Genomic DNA, 27,391 nt, shown 5'->3' on the forward strand with positions numbered 1-27,391 from the left:
TGTTCAGTAAAATTGCAGCACAACTAATATTCATTTAGGAATACTACAGAAAGGATGAAAACACACAAGCAAAAAATAGCTTTAACATACCGTCAGTATCACAGCTTTGTGACACCCATAATTGTTCATCTGTCAATCCTTTGAATGTAGTGAATATTAACTATAATTTATTTGAAACAATGTTTTAAGTTATAATCACTGAGTTCCCCAATATAAACACAACATCCAAAACTTTTAACAAACAGCAGCTCTTAAGTCGGAATTGGTGAAAGTCCTTTTTTAGATACATTTTAAAGATTTAATGTTTTCATTGGAAATATCGCATAAAACACTACATAAACAAGCAATTCTATGAAGACTACTGATGCCTCAATGGAACTGAAACGTTGGAATGCATAACCCTCAATCTGGTTTTAATTTACAGTAGGACACAAGACAATGATAGGACCACTAAAATAAAAAGGCAAAATGTATACTGGAACAGTAATTAAATGATACACTACCAATCATTGTTATTGTATTGCTTTTATGAAAAGTATATATTTTTTACACTGACAGCGTAAATCCTGATCCATTTAATACACAATGTCAAAATATGAGAATATTCAGTGTAGTATTTAATTCATTTATCAGTGTCTGACAATTATAGCACAAAGAGAATATGTAATGAACAAAAAATGCATTCATGTCTAAAACAAATTATCTTTAAATAATTCATTATAACCTAAATATGTTTTATTGTAAATTTCATATCATGCACTTGTGCTATGGTTTCTGATTGTTTTAAATAAACCAATTTATTAAAAACAAGTTCAAAATGCATTTATCTTGAAAAAACCCTCTACCATTTTATCTGATGTATACTGGACCCATGCTCACATAGTTGTCATAGCTTCAACTACACTGCCATTCCCAGGATAGCCTCCATTCATCTCTTACCAAACCTGCTTCTTTATCTCACTGTGCTCCACTCTCACAGATCTGCACAGCCTCTCCATCTGCTTCTGTCTGCGACTCCGCCCCTTCCTCCGCCCCTTCTTCACCTCGAGGCTCTGACTGGGCCATCTCGGCTTGGCCGCCGTCCCCGGCCTCCTCCTCACCGTCCCGGGTCCGAAACAGGAGTTCTCCTCCCTGGATGACCTGCTCGGTAGCTTGCCAAGCTCCGTCCGCCGTATACTGCTGGTAGAAGTCTGAGTCTGCCTGAAACATGACCAGGGCCTGGGCTGTGTGGATGCGCACATGTTGGGCCAAGGAGGTCGCGTCCAGGAACTTCTCGCCGCAAGAGTCACATGCATACAAGATCTGAGTGTTGGGATCTAAGAGGGGTGAAGGAGGGAACGTATTGAGTCCATTAGTGAATCAACTCACACAAGTAAGAGAGGAAACAACTTGAAATATTTAAAAGGAGCTTCAACGCTATTTAAAGAAGAAGTATCGGAACTTAAAAGCAGTTAAAGACAATCATGTTCGGAAATACATTCGGCGGAATGTTTCGTCTCACCAGCCTCCTGCACTTTCTCCACTGCCTTTGTAATTTCTGCTTTCAGAGCCTCCGTTTCATCCACAGACACTGATGCTGCCACAGGCAGCACTACAGCAGGGGCAGAACATGAATATATTTATTTAAAATATACACATTTCCCTCGCCCCCTGCAAGGCCCCCCAACAGAGATGCTCTACCAATAAATATTTCATATCTCTTATAGTGTATTTGAAATTATTCTCTTTTTCTCCTACCAGTGAGTTGTGCTACGGCACTGGCCGCCAGGGCTTCGGTAGCGAGCGTCACGATATCGTCCGTGGTGACAGTGACGATGTTGACCTCGTTGTCCTCCAGCTCGGAGGCGGAGGGAGAGGCGGGCAGCAGCTTGTCGTCGCTGTCGTCCTCCTCCGCCACCACCAGCCTCTTCATGCCCGCCTTGCCCTGGTGAACGGTCTTAACGTGAGAGCGGAGGTTGTCCACGCGGTTGAAGCCACGCCCACACTTGTCACACAGGAAAGGCTTCTCCCCTGCGAGTGGACATTTAGCGAGTGGACATTTAGCAGAACGTGCGTCCGAGACGTCTGAGACTTCCAGACATCACTGAGGATTAAAGCTCAAAGCAGGATGGCTTTCAAAATTATATTACATAAATGTCAACCTAATCAGTCTACGTACATGCAGTACTCGGGTCTAACCATAAAAAATGGAAATGTAAATCGACTCTAAGATTAATATCAACTGCTGGAATTTGTTTCAATATATACAGCTTCCACTACAAATACACTTAGAGAAACAAGACTGTCATCTCACTAAAGAATCGATACTCAAACGTTTCAAAATGAATCCTTCAGCCTATGGCAATACCTGTATGAGTGAGGATATATTCGAAGAGATACCTGTATGAATGATGATGTGTTTTGAGAGGTCTCCAACATTGACAAACGCTTTATTGCAGGTATGGCACTTGTGGGGTCGTATATTGTCATGGTGACGGATATGATTGGCAAGTTGGCTGGACTGCACAAACCTGTAAGTTATAATGGAACAATCGCAGAGCAATACATAACTATGACTTTAGGAAGGGACTTAAGGAACTTGCATTTATCACACTCTATCAGTTGCACACTGGTTGATTCATATGCTTATCCAGTAACCTTTTGCCACAGCGGTCACAAACGTATGGCTTCTCTCCGGTGTGCTGGCGCACATGTGCTATGAGTGAACTGGCCTGTGTGAAGCCTTTTCCACAGATCAGACAAAGACAAGGCTTTTCTCCTGCAACAACAAACACGGGAAGAACCCAGATTTACGCAAGCAGGCGGAAATCCACTTTTCATGTGGGTTCCTGGGGAACTGTAAAGGAGGAAGAACCTGAGCTGACGTACCTGTGTGAATGCGCACGTGTCTCTGCAATGCGCCCGGGTCAGCAAAGGCTCTCTGGCAGTGCACACAGACAAAGGGCTTTTCTCCACTGTGAACCCGCAGGTGTCTCTTCAGGTTGCCTACACAAAGAGAGCACTGTCAATTGCAGTGTCTCACACACACACACACACACACGCACACACACGCACACACACGCACACACACGCACACACAGGCCTCACCTGAAGTGGTGAACTGCTTGCCACACTCTTTACACTTGAGAGGCCCGTCTGTGATGTGGATCTTCATATGAGCCTTTAAGTTCCCTGTCTGAAAGAAAAAACAAACAATACATCTACCACAATATCAAATCATTTTTCATTTTTTTTCTTTCAACGCTCTCTGTGTCTATCCATGCCCCCACCAACCTGGTTGAACTTCTTGTCACAGTGTGGGCACTTGTGGCCCTTGTCCGTGTCGTGTGTCTCCAGGTGGCGCATCTTGGCGGTGGGGTCGGAGAAGGCCCGCTCGCAGTAGTCACAGTGGTACGGCTTCTCGCCGCTGTGCACCAGCTGGTGGCGCTTCAGGTTGCCCGACGTGGTGAACAGCTTGCCACACTCGTCGCAGCTGTAGCGGGCCTCGCCCGTATGCCGCTTCCTGTGCAGGTTCAGCAGGCTGATTTGCCGGTAGCTCTTGCCGCATGTGGAACAGCAGTAGGGCTTCAGGGGGCTGGATCGAGAGGGCACACGGGTCAGCAGCTGCGCACTGTTCTAAACCTTTTTGTGTTTTGAGATCGCGGTGCGCGATTTCAAAATAAGAGCGAATAGCGCGATTGAAAAAAAAAAAGATTCCTAAAAAAAAAAAAAAACTTTTCAAAACAGCTCGCGGGCCAGAAATAGATTTGAGTATGGGGGCTGTAGATGGTAAAGTGATGGATGTTTAGTCGTGCTGATAGACAGACTCGCCTGTGGGTTTTTTCATGTGCTTTGCAGGCAGCCGGATCGGAGAAGGCTTTGTTGCAGTCTCTGCAGCTGAAGGGCTTCTCACCCGTGTGAATGCGCATGTGCCGTTTAAAGTTCCCCGTGTGAGTAAACTTCTTTCCACAGTCCTTCAAAAGAACAGTGGCCAAATGAGGAAGGAGAAAGCAGCACAAAAATGTACATGGACACATGTCGTCTGTAAATATGTAACAGTGAAGTTAAATATTAAAACTTTAAAGCATTGAGCGACACAAACAACTGTTGACAGTCACGCCTGCTGAGCTGAAGCTGCCCTCACCTCACACCTGTGTGTGACAGAGCCATACGCCCGGGACTCGCTGCGTTCAGCCATGGCCCCAGTCCTCACACATTTCCCTTCATCATCATCATCACACTCTGCTCCATCCTCGGCATCCATCAGCTCTTCATCATCTGCCAGCTGCTCGTCTTCATCGGACCCCTCGCTCTCCTCTTCTCTCCTCTTCTTCTCAGCTGTCAGTTTCGATATTTCTGCCCCACTGGAATAATCATCTATGAAGAAAGGTGACGGTACACACATCAACAGGTGTCACCCACAACGTAAATAAGCTGCGGTTATATTCATTAGTGAAGAGGGGTGGACGTTTACCCTGAGTGTCCAGGTGCCGGGCAGCATATTTAGATTTTCTTCTCCGTGTGTTCACGTAAGATCTCCTCGCTGCGGCCCTTTGTGAGAGTTCTGCAGGAGCAAAGCTGAGAATGTCACGCAGGTATCCAACAGGTCATCACAGCGAGCCAAAGCAAAGAGGACAGATAAGGGACACTGACTGGGTGTGTAATCGGCGTCGGAGGGATCGTCCTGATATTCCATGACTTCCTTTGTTGCACTCTCCTCCTCCGCATCGGTCTTGGTGACGGGGGCTTCTGCTTTCTTCTGCCTGGCACAGTGGCCAAGCTTGGGTGGTCTTCCCACCCGGCCGCCTGTTCTATGAGTCCCAGTGCTTTGCCTCTCAGTAGTGCTACACGTAGCGTGAGGGTCTTCTGTTCCCTCTGATGAAGAGGGAGCTTCATCTGCTTCAGGGACCCCATTCTGGGTCTGACTGCCCTGTCCCTCGAGTGAAGCATCATCATTATCTTTCTTAACCGGCCTCTGTTGTCCCTCCGCGGGCCCTGTTAGTCATGATATTGCAATAAAAGCATGGAGAATCAATGCCAACATTATTGCATGACGCACCACACACCTATATATACACATCCATGTCTGTATTTTTATGCATGAATTTGTGTGTTCTGTATACAGAATGTAAATTTGCATAGTACTGACCACTATTAGATGTTGGCGGAATAGCAAGGGACTTGTAAGCAGAGCAAGCATTGACAATTTCTTGCATCTGAAGGAATGTGGCAACAGCCAAAACATCTTCCACATTCTGGGGGTTCAATGTCAGCTTTGCCGTGTACATAAATTCAAGGACTTGCCCAAGACCTGCAGGGATTACAGGAGCTTCCTTTTATTATAAACAGTAATATCACTCTAGTAGATATAAAGTAGAGGAAAAAAACACCTGTATATATTTATTTGATATGGTTTGGTGAGAATGTAAAGGAACACTTGTCTCTACCTGCAGCATTGCTGATATCTAAATGCACAACATCCTTCTGGTCCAGGAAGAGTGTGTGGAAGTAGGCGCTACATGCTGCGAGCACAGCCTTGTGGGCCTTGAAGTCTACTCCATCCACCACAAACGTGCAGTCACACAGGAGACCCTGCTGGCGCTGATGGTTCAGCTGCTGTAAGACTTTCCCACTGTGCCACGGGAAGTCCATTACTGGCGTAGGGGACTACAGGGCCCTGAAGTAATGAGAAAAGTACTGATGTTGAGCTTAGGGTATTTATGTTAATGTTCTGGGAGACTCACATAATGAATCTTGCTCAAAATAATGTTTTATTTCGTTTCAGGCTCCTTTTTAATATCGTTTTTGTAATTAATTGTATGCCTAAGTGACACCACATACCTCTGTCCGATCAAAAATGATTTAATTTCATCTACCTGGCCGCCCTAAACTACCCAACCTCGTTATTAGGGCCGTTCAGTGGACATAACTCCACATAGATGTTTATGCAACGGCTAGTTTCGCTTCAGCTCAGCTGAAATAGCAGACACAGCGCTAGCTAGTCCACGACTAATCTCAATGTTGACAACATACGTCTCCCCCAAACTGGGCAGGAGCAGAAAATATACCAACATGTTTATTGTGGTTCATAACATGAGTGACAGATTAGCTTAGCTTCAGCTAGCCATATTACAGTGTTATGTGTACGTGTCGAACGTTAGCCAGCTAGCTAAACAACTTCAGTTAGCTCGAGAATATAGCACAGGCAGCTAATCATGAAATAAAATAAACTATAGCCGGTTTGTTTATTCTTTGAAGTGACTTCTAACGAGTTAATAAAACACTGTAGACCCAGTGGAGGCGCAAACCGACCACTTTACCACCCACTGGTCGGTTGACGATGTTGCGGATTGATTATGAGTCCTCGCGTCGCGCGCCGCTCCGGGATGAACTCAGCGTGCCTGGCCGGAGCTGCGAGACAAGATGGTGGTGACGGCGCGAGCCTGAAATCGTGCTTCCTCTTTGCTCTCGTTTCTCACGCGAACACTACGCGGTAATGATCACGGTCGGCAGCACGCGACGACGTCGAAATGTTCACGCAGTTGAGGAATCTTTATATGGAACGAATTAACTTACTCGATCGATTTCCGACGATTCCGTTCAATCGAGTTTTTCGGCAATCGATCCAAGTGGTTCAGACTCGGTGTGCCGCCATCTTCTGCTCTCTGATCGATTGATAGTGGCCGAGTTGAGGCTCGAGATCGCCACCGCGCAGGCGCGGTCTTGTCCTCATACCGAATGGCCACAGGGCGGCGCACTTTACTCATAAAATATTTTGTCGCCCGTCACTGTTGAAGGACCAATTTAGGATGACGTTTGTAGCTCATATACTGTATTCGAATAGGCAATGTTCTGTTTCAATATTTATATAGGTATAAAACCGACAAGAGTAAACACATTTAACTAAATTCAAATCTAACATCTGTCTAAATAATCGAAACCTTATTGGACACTAATTTGACACGTTTAATTGCTTGGCAATAGGCTACATTAATAGCATAAAGTATTAATGTAAGTAACTTGTATTCATGTTAGCACAACAACCTATATTATTCTAGTCTTGAAAATCTTAAGTTTGCGTTTTAATATTGTAACTTGTAAATGCGACAGTTGAATAATAAATTGGTGAACGGCACAAACAATGAAATGTGTAAAGATAGCTGAAAGCTGAAATAATGACAATCTGTTAACAGACGGAGAAATGAGAGCCCTAAATAGCCTGTTTGTTTTCAGTTTTCAGTACTGACAGACACACTCCAGATTACTGACTCATAAACCTGAAATATGCCACACAGAAAGCACCATTTTGCGCCTTTTATTTAAACAGCAGAAAGACCAGTGCACTTACGTAAACAAAAAGACAGCTTAAAAGCCATATAAGCTTTTATTATGCTTTTATATAAAAGCTTTTATATATATACATATACAGAGAGACACACATGTCTGCTCAGTCCGGTTTGACGTTTAACTGCTGAAATGTATTTTGTCCATACATTACTTTGAATTTTACTCATGTTTACTTAAAAAAAATTAGTATTGTATGTTTGATAATTAGCAACATGGTGAACTATAGACATAAAGTAATAGATTTGTGATCGACTATGTGAAATGAAAAACAGAATTGGTGGAACAGTACCTTGAAAAATCAAACATAGTGCTATATTTTTATTTCTGTGCGAAAAGTCTGTTCAATTTTAGCTGGATGTCTTCGGGCTTTAATAGTGAGTACTCCATCACCCCCTAAAGATGATGTCACCGAAGTAGGATCCACGTCCTCTGGAAGTTGGCATTTATGCGTAAAAGTGTTCATTACTGTGCCGTCTGTAGCAAGCTGTTGGAAAGAAGGCAGATATGAGTTAAAGTATTCAAAAGCTTGATTACAACAGAACATTACAGGCAGAAAGCGTTTATTTTTTAATGACCTTTTCAGCACGAACTTCAATCTGGTTGTTAGAGGTGGTAACGATCACGTCCTCTGGAGAGAAGTCACATACATCTACTGTGAACTGATAGGTGTCTCCCAGTGTTTTGATGTTTCCAGGTGTCCCAGGCCGATCTGAAATCACATAATTTTGTCCTCAGCAAACAATGGAGGTTATGATTCGGGTTTGCTGAGTTTCTGTGGAGTTCAGACAGAATCTGCTGTTTTTTTCCATGACTTATGCCTCTTACATGGCGACTAGTTCATATTGTTACTCAGCAGTAACCACACAGGGACCACTCCAATCTATTTAGTCGTGACTTTTAAAGCGCAACGAAATTGCACATAAGCATTCCAGCACATAAATATGCTTCTACAGTAGCACACGTGCACACTGCATGTATCCCAGACTGCTCCTTTGTGTCTCCGTCACTAAGCAACAGGCTGCCAAGTGCTATTCCCAAGTGTCATTCTCCAGCGGTGAAGTCACAGTCTTGGCTGTGGCCCATGCATTCTCCACGCCTGTCCTAACCTGTCCTCCAGCCCTGTGTCTGTCTCCATTATAGGGCACACTGGCCTTGCAGTCACCTCACTGAAATATCTCAGACCTACTACTTATGAAAAAGAAAGCCAAACAGACTTATGCACAGGCATATTTGCATGCTTATGTGGAAAAAAAAAACATGATTATTTCTTTCAAAGTCTTTACACTCTCAAACATATTGTGGATTATCCACGGAAGGAATTGTTTTTGCTGCTAATGCATCCAGAATTAATGTGTGTTAGCGTAGTCATGGAGATGAGAGAAAATACAACAAAGGTGTCAATATAATCAATACATCGAAGATGTTCCCTGAGCTGTGAGAGACGGCAAATATTGATTTTCTCCGCTAGACAGTTTTAAGGGGTGGAGAAAACATGGATCTGGGAATGTATTTTACCCCAGCATGTGTCTTTTAATCTGGTTTAAAAAGGTTTTTATGTTTTTCTAGTTTTTATACTGTATTATTTCTTAACATGCTATTTCACGGGTGGTTACATACCTTGTGCTATGTTCTTTTAATTGTTTGTATTCTTATGTACAGCACTTTGGCATGGCCTTGGCTATTTATAAAGTGCTATATAAATAAAGCTGAGTTGAGTTGAGTATTACCTAGAACCAATGAGAAATTAAGGAGACTCACTTGGAAATCCCAAAGCATCCTTCGGGCACATGAAAGATCCAAAATCCTCAGCAAAGATTCCACGGCCCTTCTCCATGTATGGGTTTGATGAGGATGAAGAGGAAGAGGAAGATGTCTGGTGGAAACTGCGCTCCGATCGATAAGCAGAGGAGTCGTTCACGCTCATTAGCGTTTGGAATGTTCAGCGGGAGAAATTCGATGTCCGCTCACAGTCTCAGAGTGTCTGCTTTAGATCCAGAATGTACATAAAGACAAATGCAGAATTGGCTTTAATCAGGTCGTATCCAAACAGTGTCAGAAATATTGTATCCACTCTCTACATTGCTCTCCTCTCTGGTTAGTGTGGTCAGATACGTCTTTCCTACAGTTTGAGTCACTGTCTTACTCCTAGGTCACTATGGCTTGCGGGTGTTCTCAGTCTAACTTCCTTTTATAATGTGGGTTTGAGCTGTGATGTTTTTTTGCCCCCTTGTCTGTCTACGTACATACAAGACCAAGTGAGTAACTGCAGGATGACTATGTGCTATATTTATCTAGTGACAAGGGACAACAGAGGGGGGTTTGTGGTTGGAAAAGTTTTGAGCAGTGAGGGATTGGGGTTGAGAAAGGGTCCCTGACAAAGAAATTGGAAGGGTCAGTAGTTGGCATTTCAAACACTTGTGCCCTGAAATAACTATTTATCCTCCACCTCTCTTCTGTTCAGTGTTCTCTCCTCGTATATCTCACAGCCTGTCAACAGACATATGCAAAAATTGTCCTCGAGCAATTATTTATGATTTATTATTAGGTCTCTTGAGAACTCTTATGCAGAATGTGGCTCTTGTGCGGTAAATATGTAATATCGTATTGATCTTGGCGTGACCTTGACATTCTACCAATCATCACTTTGAACAGGAGTGGAAAAAGGTAGCATTGCTGAAATGTGGAAAGAATGTTGATGAGAGCGTACAGGCGCAGGATAAGTGACGTCACCAAATGGGATTAGGTACCATTTCTTTTGGTTTAACAAATAATCTATTTATATCTTCAGATACTGTGTACACCAGCAATTGCTGCATTGCCATTTTATCATTCATTTCAAAGTTTCTTCGTGTTTTGAGATGTGTCATAGGAAAATGTATAAATGTTATAGAAATATAAAAATTTTTTGACCTCTGTCCATGAAGTGGAGGGTACTTGTAGTGCCCTTTCGAGTACGTAATTCAGGTCATGTAGCATACCATAGTTGCTTCCCTCCTATCTGAGTAAACTTTAAAGTCCTTCACTAATCATCTAAATACAGCCCAGCAACGAACCCTTCCCACTCACACCACACAAAAAGCATGTTTCACCAGTGCTGTGTGCAGAAGTGTTTCTATTCTGGTTGGGGGGGGGGGGGGGGGGGGGGGGTACTGCCTGCTCTGCTCAGTGTCCTGCCCTTTCAGTGCCGCCCCCCCCCCCCCAACCAAAAAAGCGAGAATGCAGCTGTTGATAGTTTAATCACTCAGAGCACTGTTTGTACTAGAGCATGAAGCAAGGCTGAGTTAAAAATTCCCCTCGATACTCGCCTCCATAATGCCTGTCCTTCATAACTGTCATTGAATGACCTTCCATGAACTGCTTGTTCCACTGGAATAGGTACACAGCTACACAGGTACACAGGCATAATCTCCACGTCAGTCTGTGCCACATTCACAGCAAAACACACAAGACATCTTAACACATACATTTGTGTATAATGTTCATTTATAACTATACAAACTCCCGTGAGCTAAGAGACAGAGACAGAGAGGGGAAGAGACATGTTGCCGTGCATGTCAGTTGCTACATATTACATGATCTATGATTAGTACTGTCTCAGACTGCACTCGACTGTTCCATTAGCTGGTGATTAGAAAGGCCTATAGTACAAAATTTTGCAGCTATAGGCCTAATTATAGTAAAGCACAGAGTCGCTACGGAGTGAAGCCCACCTCTGCTGTTAAAGAAATAAAAGAGGTTGTACCAGTAAAATGAATTTGTGTGAGCGATGAATTACTCTAAAATCCAATTTGCTGTGTCAGTCATGCAGATAAAAATTAGATGGCCATGGAACGAGGGATAAAGGAAAGACGAGGACTGACAGAGGGCAGCAGCTCGTCGTTCATGGACTGTGGTGAGATAGTGGCGTCTCAGGCACACCAGACGCTCCCTCTATACCCACACACTCTGCTGTAGATTGACTTGGCTACAGGGAATGACACTTGTACTGGTTTTACCATATAAATCAGCTGCAGTTTCCCTTTTGGCCTTCTGTTCAGTCATTGGGTTGTCTGGTCATCTAGTGGTTTTGTTCTTTGTGGTTTTCATTAGCTGCTAGAGAGCAAAGAAGGATGATAGAAGTAAAACAGGTGCATCATGGTACCATTCAAGCACTTTGAGACAAATTGTGATGCTTAATATAAAAGAGAGAACAGAATGGGAGTGTGTGATTGGACGTACGGAATTATATCTGGTTCATCTCTTTCATCTGTTTTGTTTTGTGTATTAATTATAACCACGTGTAGGCTTGTAGCCTGGTAAGCGCATGTATAAAAAAGACATTGCTTTGATTTTTCTCGGAAAGGTTCAGAGAAATATGTGTCTGAGGTAATGATTGCCTTCACCTTCAGAAGAGGGCAATGCATGAGATTTGAATAGTGTTCATGTGCTGACCTTGCAAAGTCCAAACATACTCTTACAGCACAGAACGCACGAAAGGAGTTTAAAAAAAAGATCTTTGCTCCACAATTCATGTTCCTTCCTTTACTTTTAGAAGAACCTGTCAAGTCTGGGCTCTGTTGAGGATCTGTGTGCACAGGCGGTTTCCCTGAAGGTCATTGTATTTTCTCCACTTCCTGTGAGCTAGTTCACCCACCCAGTGATGAAGACACATCTCAGCCTCTATTTACACCCTAATTAAACTTCACCATGCTAGGAGAACATGCCTCCGAATGACAATCAGAGGATCAGAACCAATTTAAGAGAAAACAAATCAAGCCAAGCTGATTCTCCACTTGTTCCAAATTTGTGCAAGCCCAGAGGCAATAGCAAGAAAGGACAGCCGTGCCATTAATAAGTGAGAGTTGAAATCGCTTTCTGATTTAGCCAGTTCCTTCCAGCCCAGGGGAGTGGCGATAGTTTGTGAATTCTCACTATCCGTCCTCTGCATTTTGAACTGAACTGGCTACTTGTAAAGGTAAGCTCTCTTCAACACTTTTATGAAGTTTCCACTGGATCTTTTTTTATATAAAAACCTGCATGTCTTTGAAGAATCTCAACACAAAATACAAAATGCACAATACAAAATAGAAGCACACAGTCTATTAACCCCCAGGGGTTTCCTGTTTCTGTGTGTTATTATTATTATTGGTGTAATCTGTTTGACACTGCCTTAATATATCTTTAGGTAATGGAGCGTGTTTGTATGAGCTTTATGTGCTCGGATGAAAATGAACAACACGGAATGCTACAAGCCCGTTCACAGCCAGAGTCCACACAGGAGACATTAATCATCTCCAGTGAAAGCCAATGGAAACCTTGGAAGTCTGCTAGGTCACAAATCAGAGGTGAAGTCATCGCCTTCCTTTCTCATGTTTAATTAACTGTTATTGAAGCTAACATGTGAATTCACATTTATTGAGAACATTTATCAGGAGCGTAATAAAAAAAAATCAGTGTCTCATCTCTTCTTTCTGTGTTGTGCATCAAGCAGGGTTTACGAGTGGTGTTCGGAGAGCTATGCGCTCTCTGGCAGAGCTGGAGTGGTACTGCTACATTGCTCTGGGAGTTCTGACTGCTCTCATGAGCTTCTTTATGGACCTGATTGTGGCCAAGGTCCTGCGAGGTGAGACTGCGTTGTGACACCACACCCCGTTGACCCGCGGTAACCTGCACATTCGGTCTGTTTCACGTATGGAGGTGATATACTGGTTCAAACGCTACAAGCTTGACTCCAGCTAATGGCCTAGATATATATGGCTTGCAAGTGGGACATGAAGGCTGTGTCACTCCTCGTGCAAATCAAACATGATTGCCCTTGTAATGCGATTGCCCTTGTAATGTGAAACTTCACCTCTCTGTGTTATGCTAGCCCACCAGTGGCTCTACAATAGTCTGGAGGGCAACGTCCTGCTGCAGTTCCTGTGCTGGACGTTATATCCTGCCTGCATGTGTGCCCTCTCAACCAGCTTCTCCCACAGCATCTGCTCCCAATCTGCAGGTCTCAATACTCAATTAAAAGTTTTTTTTTTTTTTTTTTTTACAATAATTCACTTTTCACTTGATCCTTTTAGGAATTCCCCACCTTCATTGTCTTGAAGCAGTTTGATCTGTCCTTTATCTGTAGTTTTACTGACTTTAACCTGCCCTTAAAACTGCCATACATAAGTATTCCATTGGGCCTAAAGCTATGATTGCATGTGAAGTTCTGATGTCACTGAAGCTTTAGCAGGAAGGCTTCCAGTCCCCAGGTACTGGTCTTTACGTGTCTGCTCCAACTTAGGGTCAGGTCTTCCTGAGATGAGGGTCATCATATCAGGAGTACAGATGCCAGACTACCTCTCCCTCTCTAATTTATTTGCTAAATTTGTTGGCCTGATCTGTACACTATCTGCAGGAAGCACGGTATTCCTGGGAAAAGTGGTAAGACACATTTGATATTTAATCAATTGCTATGCAACCTCCCATCAGTCTTCTTAACTCGTGCCTGTCTTCTCTTGCAACTGATATCCTGATGAAAGGGGCCATTTGTTCATCTATCACATATGGTCGGAGCATACTTACATCGTCTGTATGTCTCAGCTTCTGCTCAAAACAAGGTACTCCACATGCAGATATCTTGCATATATAACATTTAATCCACTGTAATTTTTCAGAAACAATTTTTCATACAATAATTGTATCAGTAATTAAATGGTGATTATGATAATGACTCTTGTGTTTCTATCCACTGCTTAGAGGAGAACTCAAGGAGAGATGCTTGTTGTGGCATCAGGAGTGGGTGTGGCTAGCTGTTTTGGGGCTCCAATCAGTGGTCAGTTGACTATCACCATTTACATTTTATATTTTTTATGCAGTTGGCAGGTGTTCTGATCCAGAATGGCTTACAACTTCAAAATGTAGTGTTAGGAATCTTGTTGGGCTCCGTTGTTGGGTACAGTATGGAGCACCTGACCAGTTCCCCATGGGAGAGACAGTCACTCACTCCATTATACCAACTCTCACGGCATCACCCGGAAACCTAACAAAACTAGCATATCTCATTTTGTATATCATCTGTGCATCAAGGCTTTTAACAATCATGTAACTGATCTTCACTCCACTTCCTCCCTCTCTCTCTCTCTCTCTCTCTCTCTCTCTCTCTCTCTCTCTCTCTCTCTCTCTCTGTCTCAGGAGTGCTTTTCAGTATAGAAGTAATGGGTAGTCACTATTCTGTTCGAGACTACTGTCCGTGTTTCTTTGCTGCAGTCTGTGGAGCACTTACCTTCCGCCTCCTTGCTGTGTGCAGTGGAGAACACGGTGAGAACCGTAATACCCTGCTGCTCGCAGCGCCCCCTGATGGCAGGCACCTCTACTGCAATCTCACTTCAATTTGAGGGCCAAATTGATGAGTTGAACTCTGCTTGGATTTATCTGCACCCTGAACTGACACGTGGTTTAAACAATTACAGTTTCATGCAAAAAAGGCAAAAGTGGGAGGGGTAATATATGAGTCAGAAGAAAACATGTCTGCCCCCTGTGCCTACAGAAACAGTGCAAGCCTTGTTCAAAACCAGTTTCCCCAACGAGCTCCCATACCAACTCCCTGAACTACTGATGTTTGCACTCCTTGGGTAAGTTGGCATATTAAATTGCTATTTAATAAACATTTTATTTTACTGCCCCTTTTTTCTACTTTTTACCAGCTTTCAACAAATGGGATTTTGTTGTTAAAAAGGTACAGAATTTGTAGACTCCATATTTACAATGCCACTGAAATTGTCAGGCCCTAATAACGTAATAATTTGTCACGATTATGGCTACAATGTCATTTACTTGTCTTTTAATTGTCTCTAAACTGACTGTGACTCACAACTCATGCCTCTGGCTTTAATTCCTAGGCTGATTATTGTTCATTCGTCTGAACTAATTGACCCTGTCTCTCCCCTCACAGACTGCTGTGTGGAGCGGTGAGCTGTGTTTACTTATTCAGCCACCGGTGGATTCTACGCTTTGTCAAAACAAGCAAATTCATCAGCAGGTTTATAGCAACAGAGTGAGGGGCCCATAGATCAATTTCAATTGCTTTTTGTGTCACAGATACCCCCCCCCCCCAAAAAAAAATCAGATACAATTCAAATGACTTTTAATAAAAATATTTTTTAAATGTCAGGTCTGTCCCAATGCCTTGCTGCTCTTGATAATAACACAACTTTTTGCTATATATTAGAAAGCATAATTTGACCAAGGTCAGTAACTACGGGGGTTTTTATTCAGGAAGGCACTGTATTCAGCAGTTGTGGCTTTTCTCCTGGCGTTGGTGACCTTCCCACACTTTACAGGGTCTTTTATGGCATCCAAGGTTAGGATTCAAGAATTTTAAAAAATCTACGTATCTTTTTATTACTGGAACATAACTGATTTAAAATTTTAATTGAACGCTTTATATCTCGTAATCCACTTCACTTTCTCTGTTATAGCTCACAATGAAGCAGCTACTATTCTCTTTGATAGAGAATATTCAGTGGAACTCCATTTCCCACAATGCTACAGTAATGCAAGAATCTCATCATTTCTTGCAAGAATGGAATCCACCTGGAATCAGTATTTTTCAAACTCTTGGATGCTTTATTCTTATTAAGGTAATTTAAGGTTATTTCATTTAAAATGTGTGCAAATGCACTTCTAAGAACATTCCAACATTCAAAAATACATAAAAATAATTTTGTTTACAGGAAGCAAACTTACTGTTGATTAGAGTTATTTTAAAGTGAATCTTGTTGCATTCTACTCTTTATAACTAGGTATGTACCCAGTTAAAAAGAACTGTTCGTTCAGTGGGCTATAATAAATGTTAGCAATCACTAAATGACATTGTAATAATGTTTGTTATTTCCTAGTATAATTCCTTGACCCCTCCCCATCACAAAGTCAATTCTTCAGATGTTTGCATATAATTAACATATTTACTTTTTTCTATATTCTCTTCCTAAGATTTGGCTGCTGGTATTAGCCTGTACCTTACCTCTGCCTGCTGGCTACTTCATGCCTGTGTTTATTTTTGGTGAGTCAGATGAAGTGCTTATACAAAGCAAAAAACCCCAAACATTTTATCATGGTGTCTCCTGATTTGAGGTAAAAATAAGATCTGTGTTGAAGGTGCTGCTTTGGGACGTTTTCTGGGTGAGGTACTGGCCTATCTGTTCCCAAATGGAATCTCACCAGCAAGTGTGATAAATCCAGGGGGCTACGCTGTAGTGGGTAAACATTTTATTCTGTCATCGTACTTGAGAAGAACTGTCAACAACAGGCCTGTGACAGTGCCAGAATGTTGTGGATGTTCAGGGAAAAAAGGTTTTGTTTGTGTGTGTGTGTGTGTGTGTGTGTGTGTAGGAGCAGGAGCTTTCGCTGGGGCTGTTACCCACACACTCTCGCCTGCCCTCTGTGCTCTAGAAATGACTGGTCAGTCCACTCACCTCATGCCAGTTCTGATTGCTACGCTGATAGCCAACGCGCTGGCACGCTCACGGAATCAGCCGTCCTTCTACGATGGCATATCCCTCATCAAAAAGCTCCCGCACCTGCCGTCTCTAATCAGGGCCTGCCCAAAGTGCATACCTCACAAAGAGACTTTTCACTCTGGGTCTTTGAGTTTACATGTTGGGGTTTTTTTTTTTTGGAAAACACGTCACACACACACACACACACACACACACACACACACACACACACACACTCACACACACACACACACACAAACAAACACACTTCCACAGAGATGAATAAATATAAACAAGGGTGTTTCTGTCACTACATTACTGGGCTTTGTGATTGGCCTCCTGCAGGCTGTCCTCCATCCCGATTGGCCGGTTTGTGGTGCCCGTGGGGTGCGTGCTCCAGAGGGGAGAGAGAGCACCGAGAGTGAAGCAAATCCTTGAGTGTAGCACGGAGACCGACCTCCCCGTGGTGGACACTCTCGGTGAGTCTGACAAATCCTTCATCCTTCACATTTATGTAATTTTCCTGTGACATTACGGCACGTTGCCCATGGCACACCACAGTAGGATAGGTGGGAGAAATGGCCAGAAGGCCAAACAGGACAGACAGCACTGGCAGCCATCAAGACAGCACTCACAAGATAATGTGGCAACAGAGGCACAGTGAAAGTTCCATTACCCATGGGGGAAATTGAGTTTGACTAATGGAGCCAAGGTTGGGCTTATCACCTGCAGTCACCTGCTCTCCCCCCCCACCAGACTCCCCCACTCTCCTGGGAACGGTCACTAGAGAACACCTCCAGGCCTTCTTACTTGAAAACCAAAATCAGGTAAATTTAACACAGCTGGACTGAATCGTGCTGATGATGAAATGTGTTGTTGAGATTTTTAACAGACTTAAAAAGAGTGAATGATGAGATGCCCATGATGAAATGAAAATGGCTTGCAGAAATATGACAGTTTCCTTATAGGTTTCTTGTAAAAGCCTGGAGGACACATGCCCCATTCAACCAGTTAGACTGCAACTTTCTACAGAAACTACAGTGAGGCAGGTAGTGTGTCTGGCTACAGATGTAGTTTAGCACACAGATGGTTGAGAATGTGTGTGTATGTGCACCTTTTTATGCTTTTGCTATCTGATAATTTTGTGTGTGTGTGTGTGTGTGTGTGTGTGTGTGTGTGTGTGTGTGTGTGTGTGTGTGTGTGTGTGTGTGTGTGTGATCCTGCCAGGCTCACTGTATCATGAGTGTTGTGAGGGAGCAGCACCTGTTTGTCACTGAGAAGGGCAAGTTCTGTGGTGTCATCACATGGAATGAGGTGATGAGCTCAGTCTAGTGCAAGAACACACATGCACACACACACACACGCACACACACACACACACACTCTCTCTCTCTCTCTCTCTTCCCCCTCTACATTATACTGCAGTTAGCAGCGCACAAATCACAGCTCATAAAGACGTACGTAATTCACATTATGTATTTCTTCCAGATGAAGAAAACGATTGAAGCATTGGCCAAAGAAGTCTGAAAAGTGCTTTGGTAAATAAATTCTATTCATATGCATAGTCTAGTGCATCATTTTGTGTTAATCATGACTGATTGCGAAATTGTGTCATCTAATCATCAAATAGTAATTTGCACTCATCCTCATCCTTACATCTAGTGATAATTACCTGTATGCAAATATTCTTATCTGAGGAGATTTTTAGTAGCTAGCAGTGCGCTTCCTGGAACCGAAACCGTAGTAGCTGTATTTGTCTTCGTGACTAAGGAGGTTCACTGTCTCCTGTTTATAGGCCTGAGGGCAGGTCCAGTGATAAAGATTTATTAAAATCACCCACGCGTACCCGGGCTGAGCGGGGGAGATGGGGGGGGGGGGGGGGGGGGGGGTAATTAGATGAAGCAGCCCTTCAGCACCAGTCACGCGCGCACCGTGAGCGCGCTTCTGCCTAACGTAACGAAACGATGACATCGATTTGTTTGACTGAACGAATAGCGACTTATTCGTGCTACAACGAAAACCGAATCACATAACAATGTTCTAGAAAAAGCATTTATCGCCAGGGTTAGGCTCAGTGTTGTACACACCCAGAATTAGCTCGTAGCTGAAAAGAAATGACGCTTTATCAACTGAATGCTTTATGACCGATTCTGTCTTATCTGCTGATTTTTTTCCTTACGTTTCACGCACAGCTCAAATGTCTGGTTCCTGGTTATTGATTCATTATGTGCTCGTGATTTGCTCTTCAAAATGTGTTGGTTTCTGAAATGAAAATCCTACTAACATCACGATTTCAATTCAGTTCATTACCCTCAAGCCACCAGCTCAATTAAGTCCCATTCAGAGCCTTTGCGTGTGGGACAAAAGCAGCCGTCACACAATGCATCGCTCCACACAATATAAACTTCTATTAGCGTCGCTCGAACCAGATAACGCCAAATCACTCCTCTTTTGTCATGTGTCTCCCTTTCTTTTTCTCTTCCCATCTCTGTATCCCCACGTGCACTCCCCAATACGTACACACACTTTAATCACCTTTATTCTTCCTTCACGGTCATGTTTTCCTTTTCACTAGTCTGCATGTTTCTCGCCTCATTCCTCTTCCGAGCCGTGTGCTGTGAATAAAGACTCATCACAGAGAGGTAGGAGACAAATCAATGTCTTCTCTGTGGATTGTTGGCCGTTATGCTGCATTTCTTGTTTTGGGGTGTCTGTGAACGTCAGCTCCTTTTACGAAAAGGTCTGAATAGACATATGGTTCTGAATTCATCACAATGGCAAATAGGCTAGGAATTATTATTATTATATGGCGAAGGTTTTATACAGGGAAGCTTAATGGGAACACAGAAGCAAGTTTTAAAACTCCATGAAAGATTTGAAGTAATGGGTCTGAATTCTGCACTAAAGCCAAAATTGCCTTCAACTTCTGATAGCCACGCTCACAAGTCTTTTCTGGCTTCTTGTTGAGATTTTCTTCTGTGAATCTCACAATCATGTCTGAATGGTGTCTGGCTTAAAGAGAACAATTCTTTTTTTTATTTCCACATCATCTCCAGCTGGAAAACCCTGACAGAGATCTGCTTTTAGATGGGGAGGAGTTCCATCTAAAAGTGCGTAGCTATTTACAAAGAGCTGCAAGGATTCAAAGTGTGAGAAGATCATGGACGTCGCCTTCACGATAACCTTTTTTTTTTTTACCATGAAAATAAAGCAGAGTAATCTCATTGTTAATGTTTAAATAAACTCACTCTTGCATCAAAAATATCACCTGAAAAGTTGGCAAGGGGACTTAATTCCACACATGTCCATCTGAGTAATAGAGTAATCTGAGTAATAGAGTATCTGAGTAATAGAGTAATCTAAGTAAGGCAATAGCCTCTTCACACATGTCCATCAGGTACCTTGGTATTCACTCTCCCATACAGGTAAACGCATCGCACAACTCAAAATCCTACTTAGACATCACTTCATTAAAATTACTCAAACATATCCCAAGTCCTTTTTAATTCTATAAATCCTGGAGCAGTGACGACGTCAGTTATAAAACACCTCATCCTCAGACAGGGAGCTGCTGTCTGCATGTTGCACTGAGCCATCGGCTAGTGAAGTCCTCTTGTCCTGCAGGGGGTCCTGCGACTCTGGCTGACAACACACACTGTTGGGGACGTAGGCCAAAGGAGTCTGGGTGGGTGTCAGAGAAGAAGCGTCAGAAGTCGCCTCCACGTGTAGGCTGTACAGGGGCTGCCGGATACCCAGGCACCCTCCACCCATGAGAATCTGAGACAGGTAGAGACCATCTTGGCCTGTGGAAAGATTGTTCAGTTTAATCCTGACTCAAGGAAAAACAAGGACAAAATAATATACTGTCAAAATACACATAATGTTTGAAAAACAAAAAGCTTCAGCCAGGATTCACCAGCAGACTAACAATACAAAGGGGTGAGTGAGTCCTCCAGCTATCTTCAAGTCTGGGGTGCTCAAGACTCTTTGCTGGTTCATCCACGGACTACAGAAACACATTATAATAGCATTATATATATATATATTATATATTATATATATAATATAAACTCTTCCTCTGAGGTGGAACTTGGAGAAAAAGCCCATTAGCCCCAGACGCACTATATGCCTGTGAGTCACCATCCTGCTGGAGTTCATATGATTTTTCAGGAAGATTTTGCTCATTTATCCCTTTGTTCAAGCAGCAGATCACTCAGTAACTGAACAGGATGTTGTGATGTGGCTCCATCTGCTTTAACAGGCCATATTTCCCCCCAATCCTCCATCTAATTACCCCACAAGGGCTACCATCATTATTGTCATGTGGTGATCGCATTATGCTAAGTCCTGTGGTCCAGAGAGGCTAGACGAGGAAAGCACAAGCATCCATCAACCATTAACATGAGGTCAGTTGTATGTACAGAAAAGGGCGCCCATATTTACAAGAACCTCACAGCAAAATTAATGTCTGTGCTGAGGGCAGAGGGCTTTCCATGTTGACAGATGCCGTATGAAGTTGTTGTTGATGAAGTGTACAGCACACAGTAATGCAGTGAGGCATTACATGCTGTTACCTTGTAATGGGGCTGTGCTGGTTGTGGCTTGATCTGCAATGTCTTGTGAAGGCCACACGTTCAGAGCTGCCTCGGCCAAGGCAAACTGCTCAGCTACCCCTGAGAGCGAAAAAGAGGTCTCCTTGAGAACAGATTAAAACCAGACGCCGGCACCAGGCCAGAACATCTTTCATCTCCGCACTTCACAGTTTCTTTTCTCAATGACCTCTGTCCCTGAAAGTTAACAGGCAAGCTCCACGTGGGGAGAAGCACAGCTGTGGAGGCCCTGTTGCTCTAAGATGCTTTCTAGGTCCCCGCCGCTGAGCCAAGAAAGGTCCGCGTGGGCGGGCACACCTGCGGCAAAGCGTGCCTCCTTGAGCTCGTCGGTCAGGTGGGAGTAGAGCTGCTCGTGCTCCTGCAGTGTGGCCCCTGCACCTCCCCATCCGCTCCAGCCACCGCCGGCTGCCGCCGCCGCCGTCTCCCCACCCCAGCCCTTCCACTCGATGAGGTGGGCCACCCGACCCTGCGCCATGGCCGTGGGCTTGGTGATGTGCTCCTTGATAGTGGCCACTAGGCCTGGGGGGGCAGGAGGGCGAAAAAATACATGTGCTAATGAGATACATGAGGGGAGATAAATGAGTCATTAAAGTGACATGAGCGAGACATGTGTGCAAGGCATTTGTAAGTAAACTTGTACAAAAATCTCTGGATCTAGTGACAATATTACAATAATTTATTACCTATACCTTACATATGTTTATTTTTATGTCTTTCTTTTATTCATTTTAATGAAAGCTAATTCTTCAAATAACTCATTACCCAAAAATGAACCTTTTAGCCATACCAAGCTTGCCCTGAACTCTAATATATTCATGGATTTGGGATTGACTTTTTAATTAAACTGTCTGGATTAAAGAAGCTTTCAATGGAAAAATATCCGAAACAATTTTAGTCAATGTAATTAACTTACAGACGAGAAAAGTCAAACAAAAAGATAGTGAAGGGGAGCATAAAACTGAGAGAAAGAGACATAGAGGGAGAGAGAAACAGAGGAATTGTTTTCATGAATAAAGTGAAATTTGCGGGAGATTACATTATCAGCCGTGTGGGGAGACAGCGTGGCCATCCAATTTATATGAATGATTTAGAATGAAACCCAAACAGTCATGCAGGCAGATTGAATCTCCATGCACTGCGTGCATCTCACCCATCAAGGAGGATGTAGCAAGCTCCCCAATGTTATAGCCACTGCTGCTTTTTGTAGCTGTTGCAGAGCCCTTGAAAGGCTGATGATTGCCCTAGATGAATGGAAAAACAACAGAGAGAAGAGTTCAGTATGTGTTGTGTGGCACGTCACGAATTTCAATCTGAATCGTACAGCCATAAACACACACAGCCCTACGGTGGCACGGATATGAAGCTCCGGTTATATATACTGCCTCACTCGGTACCCAGAGACTCTACACAACCAGTGCACGACAGTGCTTATGCAGCCAGTCAACACAGCAGATGTAAAGAGCAACACACACAGTGAAGCAGTATGCAAAGAAAAGCAAGTGATAATTAGTGTGTGAATGAAGAAAACAGTGTTTGCATTGAAGAAACGTGACAGTACTTGATATAAGACACAGAATGTGAACAAAGCAGTTAATTACAAATTCAGCCGCTAATAAGCATTGCACTCTCTATAATCTGTGCTATAATACTATTATGTCTTACTTATGTAATATTTGTGGTGGAGGCGTGGTCACACCTTGACATTAGCATGTCCTTCTGCCCACGAATGAGGTTCTCCAGTGGAGTGCTCTTGGTCATTTTGATGCTCTAGACGAAAACAAACACCTCTGTGGTTCACGTCTCCTCCTCTGTATATATATATGTAGGTGCATATGTGTGTGTGTGTGTGTGTGTGTGTGTGTGTGTGTGTGTGTGTGTGTGTGTGTGTGTGTGTGTGTGTGTGTGTGTGTGTGTGTGTGTGTGTGTGTGTGTGTGTGCGTGTGTGTGTGTGTGTGTGCGCATTTGTGCAGATGGAAGGGAATCACTCCTGTTGCTCCTGTGTTTCCATGGAAACAGACAAGTGTCTTGACAACCCATCCCGGGGGGGATCCCCCCCGCTGTGCGGGAGCAAATTGTCTTCACTACCCCCCCAATCTCATTGGCTCAGGAGCAGAGAGGTCTATCTAATCTCAGGAGCAGAGAGGTCCATCTAATCTTGACTCAGAGGGTCCCCCAAAACTCCCTCTGCCAGGACACTGAACAACCTTGGCAGTGGTTCACGTCCAGCCCGTCTAGAGCTCCAGGCTCCCCTCGCTGCACACTGCACCGGTGGCGAGCCCGGCGTTTAGTGCTGCCGCACGCCACCATCGGCGCTCAGCCTGCTTAATCGCTCCCATGACACTGCCACACACACGTGCACCACGGGCCCGGGGAGAGTCAGACACAATGTGCCCCCGCAAAAGCCTGTCAACACTTTCAATGATACTGGAAGGTGGGGACGGAGCCCTGATCATGTTATATATGTCAGTGAGGAGGGCTAGCCTTTGGGATCTGAACTGGTCTCCCCTGACTCTCATCTCTTTGGAGGATTTTCACGAAATCCAGATGGTCTTCGCTGTTATCTCCTCACTTTCAAGCAGCTACACCGGGAGGTCTGCTAACGCAATGTTCTTCTCCTGTGGAAGAAGGCGCTGTGCGTGTTAAACCCGTAGCACCAGCCGTACTTCAGTGGCAACTGACATCTTTCAGCACAGGAGGACGTGCTGTAGAGGAGCTACAATAGCGCACGGATGTTTTAAAATAACTGCCTCCGTGCAGTTCGGCTCTAAATGCACTGAGAGCAACAATGGCGTCAGCCCCTGTAACACTCCCCCATAACACCCACACACACACACACACACACACACACACACACACACCCACACACACACACACACACACACACACACACACACACACACACACACACACACACCCCTCCCATCTCCTCCTTGTCATTAAACTAAACTCACACCAGATAAATGAGTTACAGACACAAAGCCATTTTTGTTTCTATCTGTATGTATGACAAATTCCTCTTAAACAACTGTAGCATTTACATGGCATTACACAAAATGATTTTTACCCCAGTTTGTGCTAAAATATTATGCTATGACTGTTCCATTTAAAAATGTGAGGCACCTGACTGTTGACAATCTGAAGTGTTTTATTCAGTCTGCCATTCTAGTATCTCTGTTTGACTTTAATATCTAATGATGTACTTTGTCCAATATGCATTATCACTTTACCTTAATTCATTTGGAAAGAATATGCAGTTTAAAAAGTATCCAAGATGAGTTCCTCGTGAAAACAGTTTCACTGAGCACAAGACACACAAGACTGCTACGTCAACTTGTGGATACAAACAGATGGACAAACATCATTTTAAACCTTTCATTAAGCACAAGAACTATAAAGTTAGAAGAACAAACGGACAGAAACAGATTGATAGACAACTATGCCAGCAGTATCATCAACTTTGAAAACATTATGAGAAAGACAGTAATCAAAACTGACCTTGGTGACCTTTGCGAAGGCAGGCGCCCATGTTGACCACCAGCCAAGCAGTTATCTGTTCACCATACTGACTGGAGAAGGGGAGACAGTGGAAAGATTAGGGATGAGAGAAAAATAGAGACTGAGACAGAGAGGGAGGGAGGGAGAGAGAGAAAGAGGGAGAGGGAGAGAGAGAGAGATGGGGGTCTGATAAGGGCAAAAAAACTTAGATTAGCAAAAGCAGGAAAATCTGAAGGAAATTTTCAAAGAGAAGCAAGCAAAAAACTTGATGTCTGTCTGATGTTGTGAAGCACTTCCTGCCATCTGGGAAGCTAAAAGAGTAGGGGGCGTGTGTGTGTGTGTGTGTGTGTGCGCGCGCGCGCGCGTGAGAGAGAGAGGGACAGAGAGAGAGAGAGAGAGAGAGAGAGAGAGAGGTGTATAAAAGAAGAAAACCACGAGCACAAGCTGCCTGCTCTTTTTAGTGTCCCTCCCTTTCACTCGTCACCCACCCCCCCAAACCTCCACACCCTTTGCATGCTGACAGTTGTAACCTTTTTCCACACACTGTGCAAACATGAAGGAGAAGGAAGAGGAGTGTGGAGAGCTGCATATGTTAGGCAGACACGAACAGGAGTTGCTATTAATGCAGCAAGATGCAATGTTTTCTCTAGAATAAAATAAATGTTGGGACCTTTTGACCTCAGGGTTTTAATATTAATGCATATAACTTAAATGGTAATTTAGCCCACTATCAGTATGCACACGAACACGATAACAAAAGTGTATCTAAATTAATAGCCTACACAAAGCAAACTGTATAGAACAGTCTTAACACTGTAAGGATTGAGATATAGCTCTCTGCTGCCCTCTAGTGCCAGGAACCAGGCTCCGTGTCAGTGTTTTACAGCCCATAGCTCATAATAAGGCGGGATAAAAGGCTTAGCGTTCATTGCTGGTTACAATAATACAAATACAAATGACATCTCTTAACTTGGTAAATTTCACAACTTTATGTATGACGAAAACCACGTACTTGCCTGAACCTGTTATTTGATAAAAAGAGTTTTCATCTTGTCTCAGACTTTGGCCTAATCCTGAAAACAAACATAACTCCAGCATGTTCCTGTGACACCACAGTTCTCGCGACTGGGGAAACCCTGTTCCCATAGCAACATCCCCGAGGTTCAAGGCTCCCCAGCTCCTCTACAACACCCAAGAGATGGACAGTGACATGTATAAAACATTGATTAGCTTTGGTAAATAAACACATTGATTACTTCTTACTTTGTACATATACATTCATCAGTACAACAAGAAAGTTGGTTTGGATGTGCGCTCTCTCTCTCTCTCTCTCTCTCTCTCTCTCTCTCTCTCTCTTTCGGTGTGTGCATTTTTTTGTGTTTATGTAGGCAATTTTTTATATATATATCCTGGGTGACTGATGTTTTAGCATGTAGGTGCTAAAACGTCATTTATTTAATGTCACTCATTCCTTCACCGTCACATTCACACACAATCATTAACAGACAAATTTATTATTAACATTAATATTATATATTATTAATATATTTCGTTGTCACGGGCGGATGTGGTACAGCAGAATTACGAACAACATTTAAGCTAATATGCATAATATGCATTGCATATAGCTTTTGATTCATTGACGCTGACACACACCATATCTCTTCATGCATAAGGACGGAAACGTGAATAAGAGCAGACGTGGAGACCATACTGAATTGAAAAATTATGCACCTCAGCAGATACAGTAACGCCACAGGAATGTGTAACTGCAGAAGCCATATCAGCACTAAAAGAGATCATAAGAGCAGGGCGGGGAGCAACGAAGAGGCGACGTCTTCATTTAACATCTTAAAAGATACGCCACGTCCCCCTGTTACACCACTACGTCTTACGGCGGCTTCCAGAGTATAAAGCTGGGCGTACACTGTACATTTTAAATCGTGTACTCAGCTCCAGCTCAAACTGTACGACTAAATCGCAGGGTTTTAAAGTTCACAGCTCACGATTCATATACTCACACTATACGACCCGACGCTCTCATGCGATCTCACGAGGAGCGATTTGAATTTCAAACATGTTTGATATTCTTGCGACGCTGCGATTTCTGATCGGGAGTTGGTCGTGAGGTGTGAATCGCTCCTCGTTTACCTGTGTAAACTATACGATGCACGACACGCGATTGAGCCGAAACTCGGCCCGATCGCAAAAATAGTCGCACGAGTGAAAAATCGGCTGAAAATGGGCCAAAAATCGCACAGTGTACGCCCAGCTTAAGAGAAGTGTTCGTGGGATTTCATGGGGGTTTGGACTGTGACTGGGAACTTGCCCGCTTGATCTCACATGAGATGTAACTGATGGAATAGTGTGAGCAGTAATTAGAGGAGAATAGCTACACAGCTACAGCTTTGTAATTGTGTATGCATGAACACGTAGGATACACATCATCCCAGCTGATGTGATTCATCACACTAATTTCAGACCCTCGTCGCTCATGGTGGGCTC

The 27,391-nt window shown here is 43.5% G+C and overlaps 4 protein-coding genes across 14 annotated transcripts; 1 reads left to right on the top strand and 3 right to left on the bottom strand.

Annotated features, from left to right (window-relative positions):
- Positions 1–285: 285 nt before the first annotated feature.
- zbtb17 (zinc finger and BTB domain containing 17) lies at positions 286–6,671 on the bottom strand. Of its 9 annotated transcripts, none has more exons than XM_077018391.1 (16): positions 6,556–6,652; positions 6,307–6,390; positions 5,427–5,656; positions 5,129–5,290; positions 4,633–4,974; positions 4,454–4,543; positions 4,124–4,356; positions 3,811–3,953; positions 3,274–3,574; positions 3,088–3,175; positions 2,869–2,985; positions 2,638–2,758; positions 2,380–2,510; positions 1,738–2,010; positions 1,502–1,591; positions 286–1,316 (listed from the first exon to the last, which is right to left on the bottom strand). In XM_077018391.1, the coding sequence occupies exons 3-16, from the start codon at positions 5,629–5,631 to the stop codon at positions 958–960; spliced, it is 2,655 nt and encodes an 884-aa protein (XP_076874506.1). In that variant the 5' UTR covers positions 5,632–5,656; positions 6,307–6,390; positions 6,556–6,652; the 3' UTR covers positions 286–957. The 9 variants fall into 9 exon arrangements, with proteins under 9 accessions (XP_076874506.1, XP_076874501.1, XP_076874498.1 ...); XM_077018386.1 differs by having other exon boundaries at positions 6,292–6,390; XM_077018383.1 differs by having other exon boundaries at positions 5,427–6,390.
- Positions 6,672–7,278: 607 nt separating this feature from the next.
- hspb7 (heat shock protein family, member 7 (cardiovascular)) lies at positions 7,279–9,538 on the bottom strand. The gene is made up of 3 exons (XM_077018397.1): positions 9,085–9,538; positions 7,902–8,035; positions 7,279–7,810 (listed from the first exon to the last, which is right to left on the bottom strand). The coding sequence occupies exons 1-3, from the start codon at positions 9,248–9,250 to the stop codon at positions 7,637–7,639; spliced, it is 474 nt and encodes a 157-aa protein (XP_076874512.1). The 5' UTR covers positions 9,251–9,538; the 3' UTR covers positions 7,279–7,636.
- A 1,621-nt stretch (positions 9,539–11,159) lies between these two features.
- clcnk (chloride channel K) lies at positions 11,160–19,991 on the top strand. The gene is made up of 22 exons (XM_077018392.1): positions 11,160–11,218; positions 11,858–12,280; positions 12,491–12,650; positions 12,797–12,928; positions 13,175–13,303; positions 13,586–13,725; positions 13,824–13,901; positions 14,041–14,116; positions 14,476–14,601; positions 14,831–14,915; positions 15,236–15,337; positions 15,559–15,643; positions 15,762–15,923; positions 16,276–16,345; positions 16,441–16,542; positions 16,675–16,891; positions 17,127–17,260; positions 17,538–17,608; positions 17,750–17,830; positions 18,009–18,095; positions 18,270–18,319; positions 19,357–19,991. Exons 3-21 carry the CDS (start codon positions 12,494–12,496, stop codon positions 18,306–18,308), a joined length of 2,073 nt encoding a protein of 690 aa, XP_076874507.1. The 5' UTR covers positions 11,160–11,218; positions 11,858–12,280; positions 12,491–12,493; the 3' UTR covers positions 18,309–18,319; positions 19,357–19,991.
- On the bottom strand, positions 19,988–27,158 carry fam131c (family with sequence similarity 131 member C). Of its 3 annotated transcripts, XM_077018393.1 has the most exons (8): positions 26,908–27,158; positions 25,899–26,068; positions 24,887–24,957; positions 23,088–23,158; positions 22,542–22,632; positions 21,689–21,910; positions 21,356–21,454; positions 19,988–20,584 (listed from the first exon to the last, which is right to left on the bottom strand). In XM_077018393.1, exons 2-8 carry the CDS (start codon positions 26,030–26,032, stop codon positions 20,316–20,318), a joined length of 957 nt encoding a protein of 318 aa, XP_076874508.1. In that variant the 5' UTR covers positions 26,033–26,068; positions 26,908–27,158; the 3' UTR covers positions 19,988–20,315. The 3 variants fall into 3 exon arrangements, with proteins under 3 accessions (XP_076874508.1, XP_076874511.1, XP_076874510.1); XM_077018396.1 differs by lacking the exon at positions 25,899–26,068 and having other exon boundaries at positions 24,887–25,007; XM_077018395.1 differs by lacking the exon at positions 26,908–27,158 and having other exon boundaries at positions 24,887–25,007; positions 25,899–25,975.
- Between the last annotated feature and the right edge of the window lie 233 nt (positions 27,159–27,391).

The sequence above is a fragment of the Brachyhypopomus gauderio genome, chromosome 10, assembly GCF_052324685.1.
Source record: "Brachyhypopomus gauderio isolate BG-103 chromosome 10, BGAUD_0.2, whole genome shotgun sequence".
NCBI classification, from domain to species: domain Eukaryota; kingdom Metazoa; phylum Chordata; class Actinopteri; order Gymnotiformes; family Hypopomidae; genus Brachyhypopomus; species Brachyhypopomus gauderio.

Coding starts and splice junctions, on each gene's coding strand:
- zbtb17 (XM_077018391.1), bottom strand. CDS start 5,631: ATGGACTTCCCGTGGCACAGTGGGAAAGTCTTACAGCAGCTGAACCAT. Junction 5,291..5,426: donor AGATATCAGCAATGCTGCAG/GTAGAGACAAGT, acceptor TAATCCCTGCAG/GTCTTGGGCAAGTCCTTGAA. Junction 2,511..2,637: donor TGTGACCGCTGTGGCAAAAG/GTTACTGGATAA, acceptor TATAACTTACAG/GTTTGTGCAGTCCAGCCAAC.
- hspb7 (XM_077018397.1), bottom strand. CDS start 9,250: ATGAGCGTGAACGACTCCTCTGCTTATCGATCGGAGCGCAGTTTCCAC. Junction 8,036..9,084: donor GGATGCTTTGGGATTTCCAA/GTGAGTCTCCTT, acceptor ATGTGATTTCAG/ATCGGCCTGGGACACCTGGA. Junction 7,811..7,901: donor TTGAAGTTCGTGCTGAAAAG/GTCATTAAAAAA, acceptor TCTTTCCAACAG/CTTGCTACAGACGGCACAGT.
- clcnk (XM_077018392.1), top strand. CDS start 12,494: ATGGAGCGTGTTTGTATGAGCTTTATGTGCTCGGATGAAAATGAACAA. Junction 14,602..14,830: donor TGTGTGCAGTGGAGAACACG/GTGAGAACCGTA, acceptor CTGTGCCTACAG/AAACAGTGCAAGCCTTGTTC. Junction 16,892..17,126: donor CTAATCAGGGCCTGCCCAAA/GTGCATACCTCA, acceptor GGCCTCCTGCAG/GCTGTCCTCCATCCCGATTG.
- fam131c (XM_077018393.1), bottom strand. CDS start 26,032: ATGGGAACAGGGTTTCCCCAGTCGCGAGAACTGTGGTGTCACAGGAAC. Junction 22,633..23,087: donor AAGGACATGCTAATGTCAAG/GTGTGACCACGC, acceptor CCATTCATCTAG/GGCAATCATCAGCCTTTCAA. Junction 21,911..22,541: donor TGCTACATCCTCCTTGATGG/GTGAGATGCACG, acceptor CTGCCCCCCCAG/GCCTAGTGGCCACTATCAAG.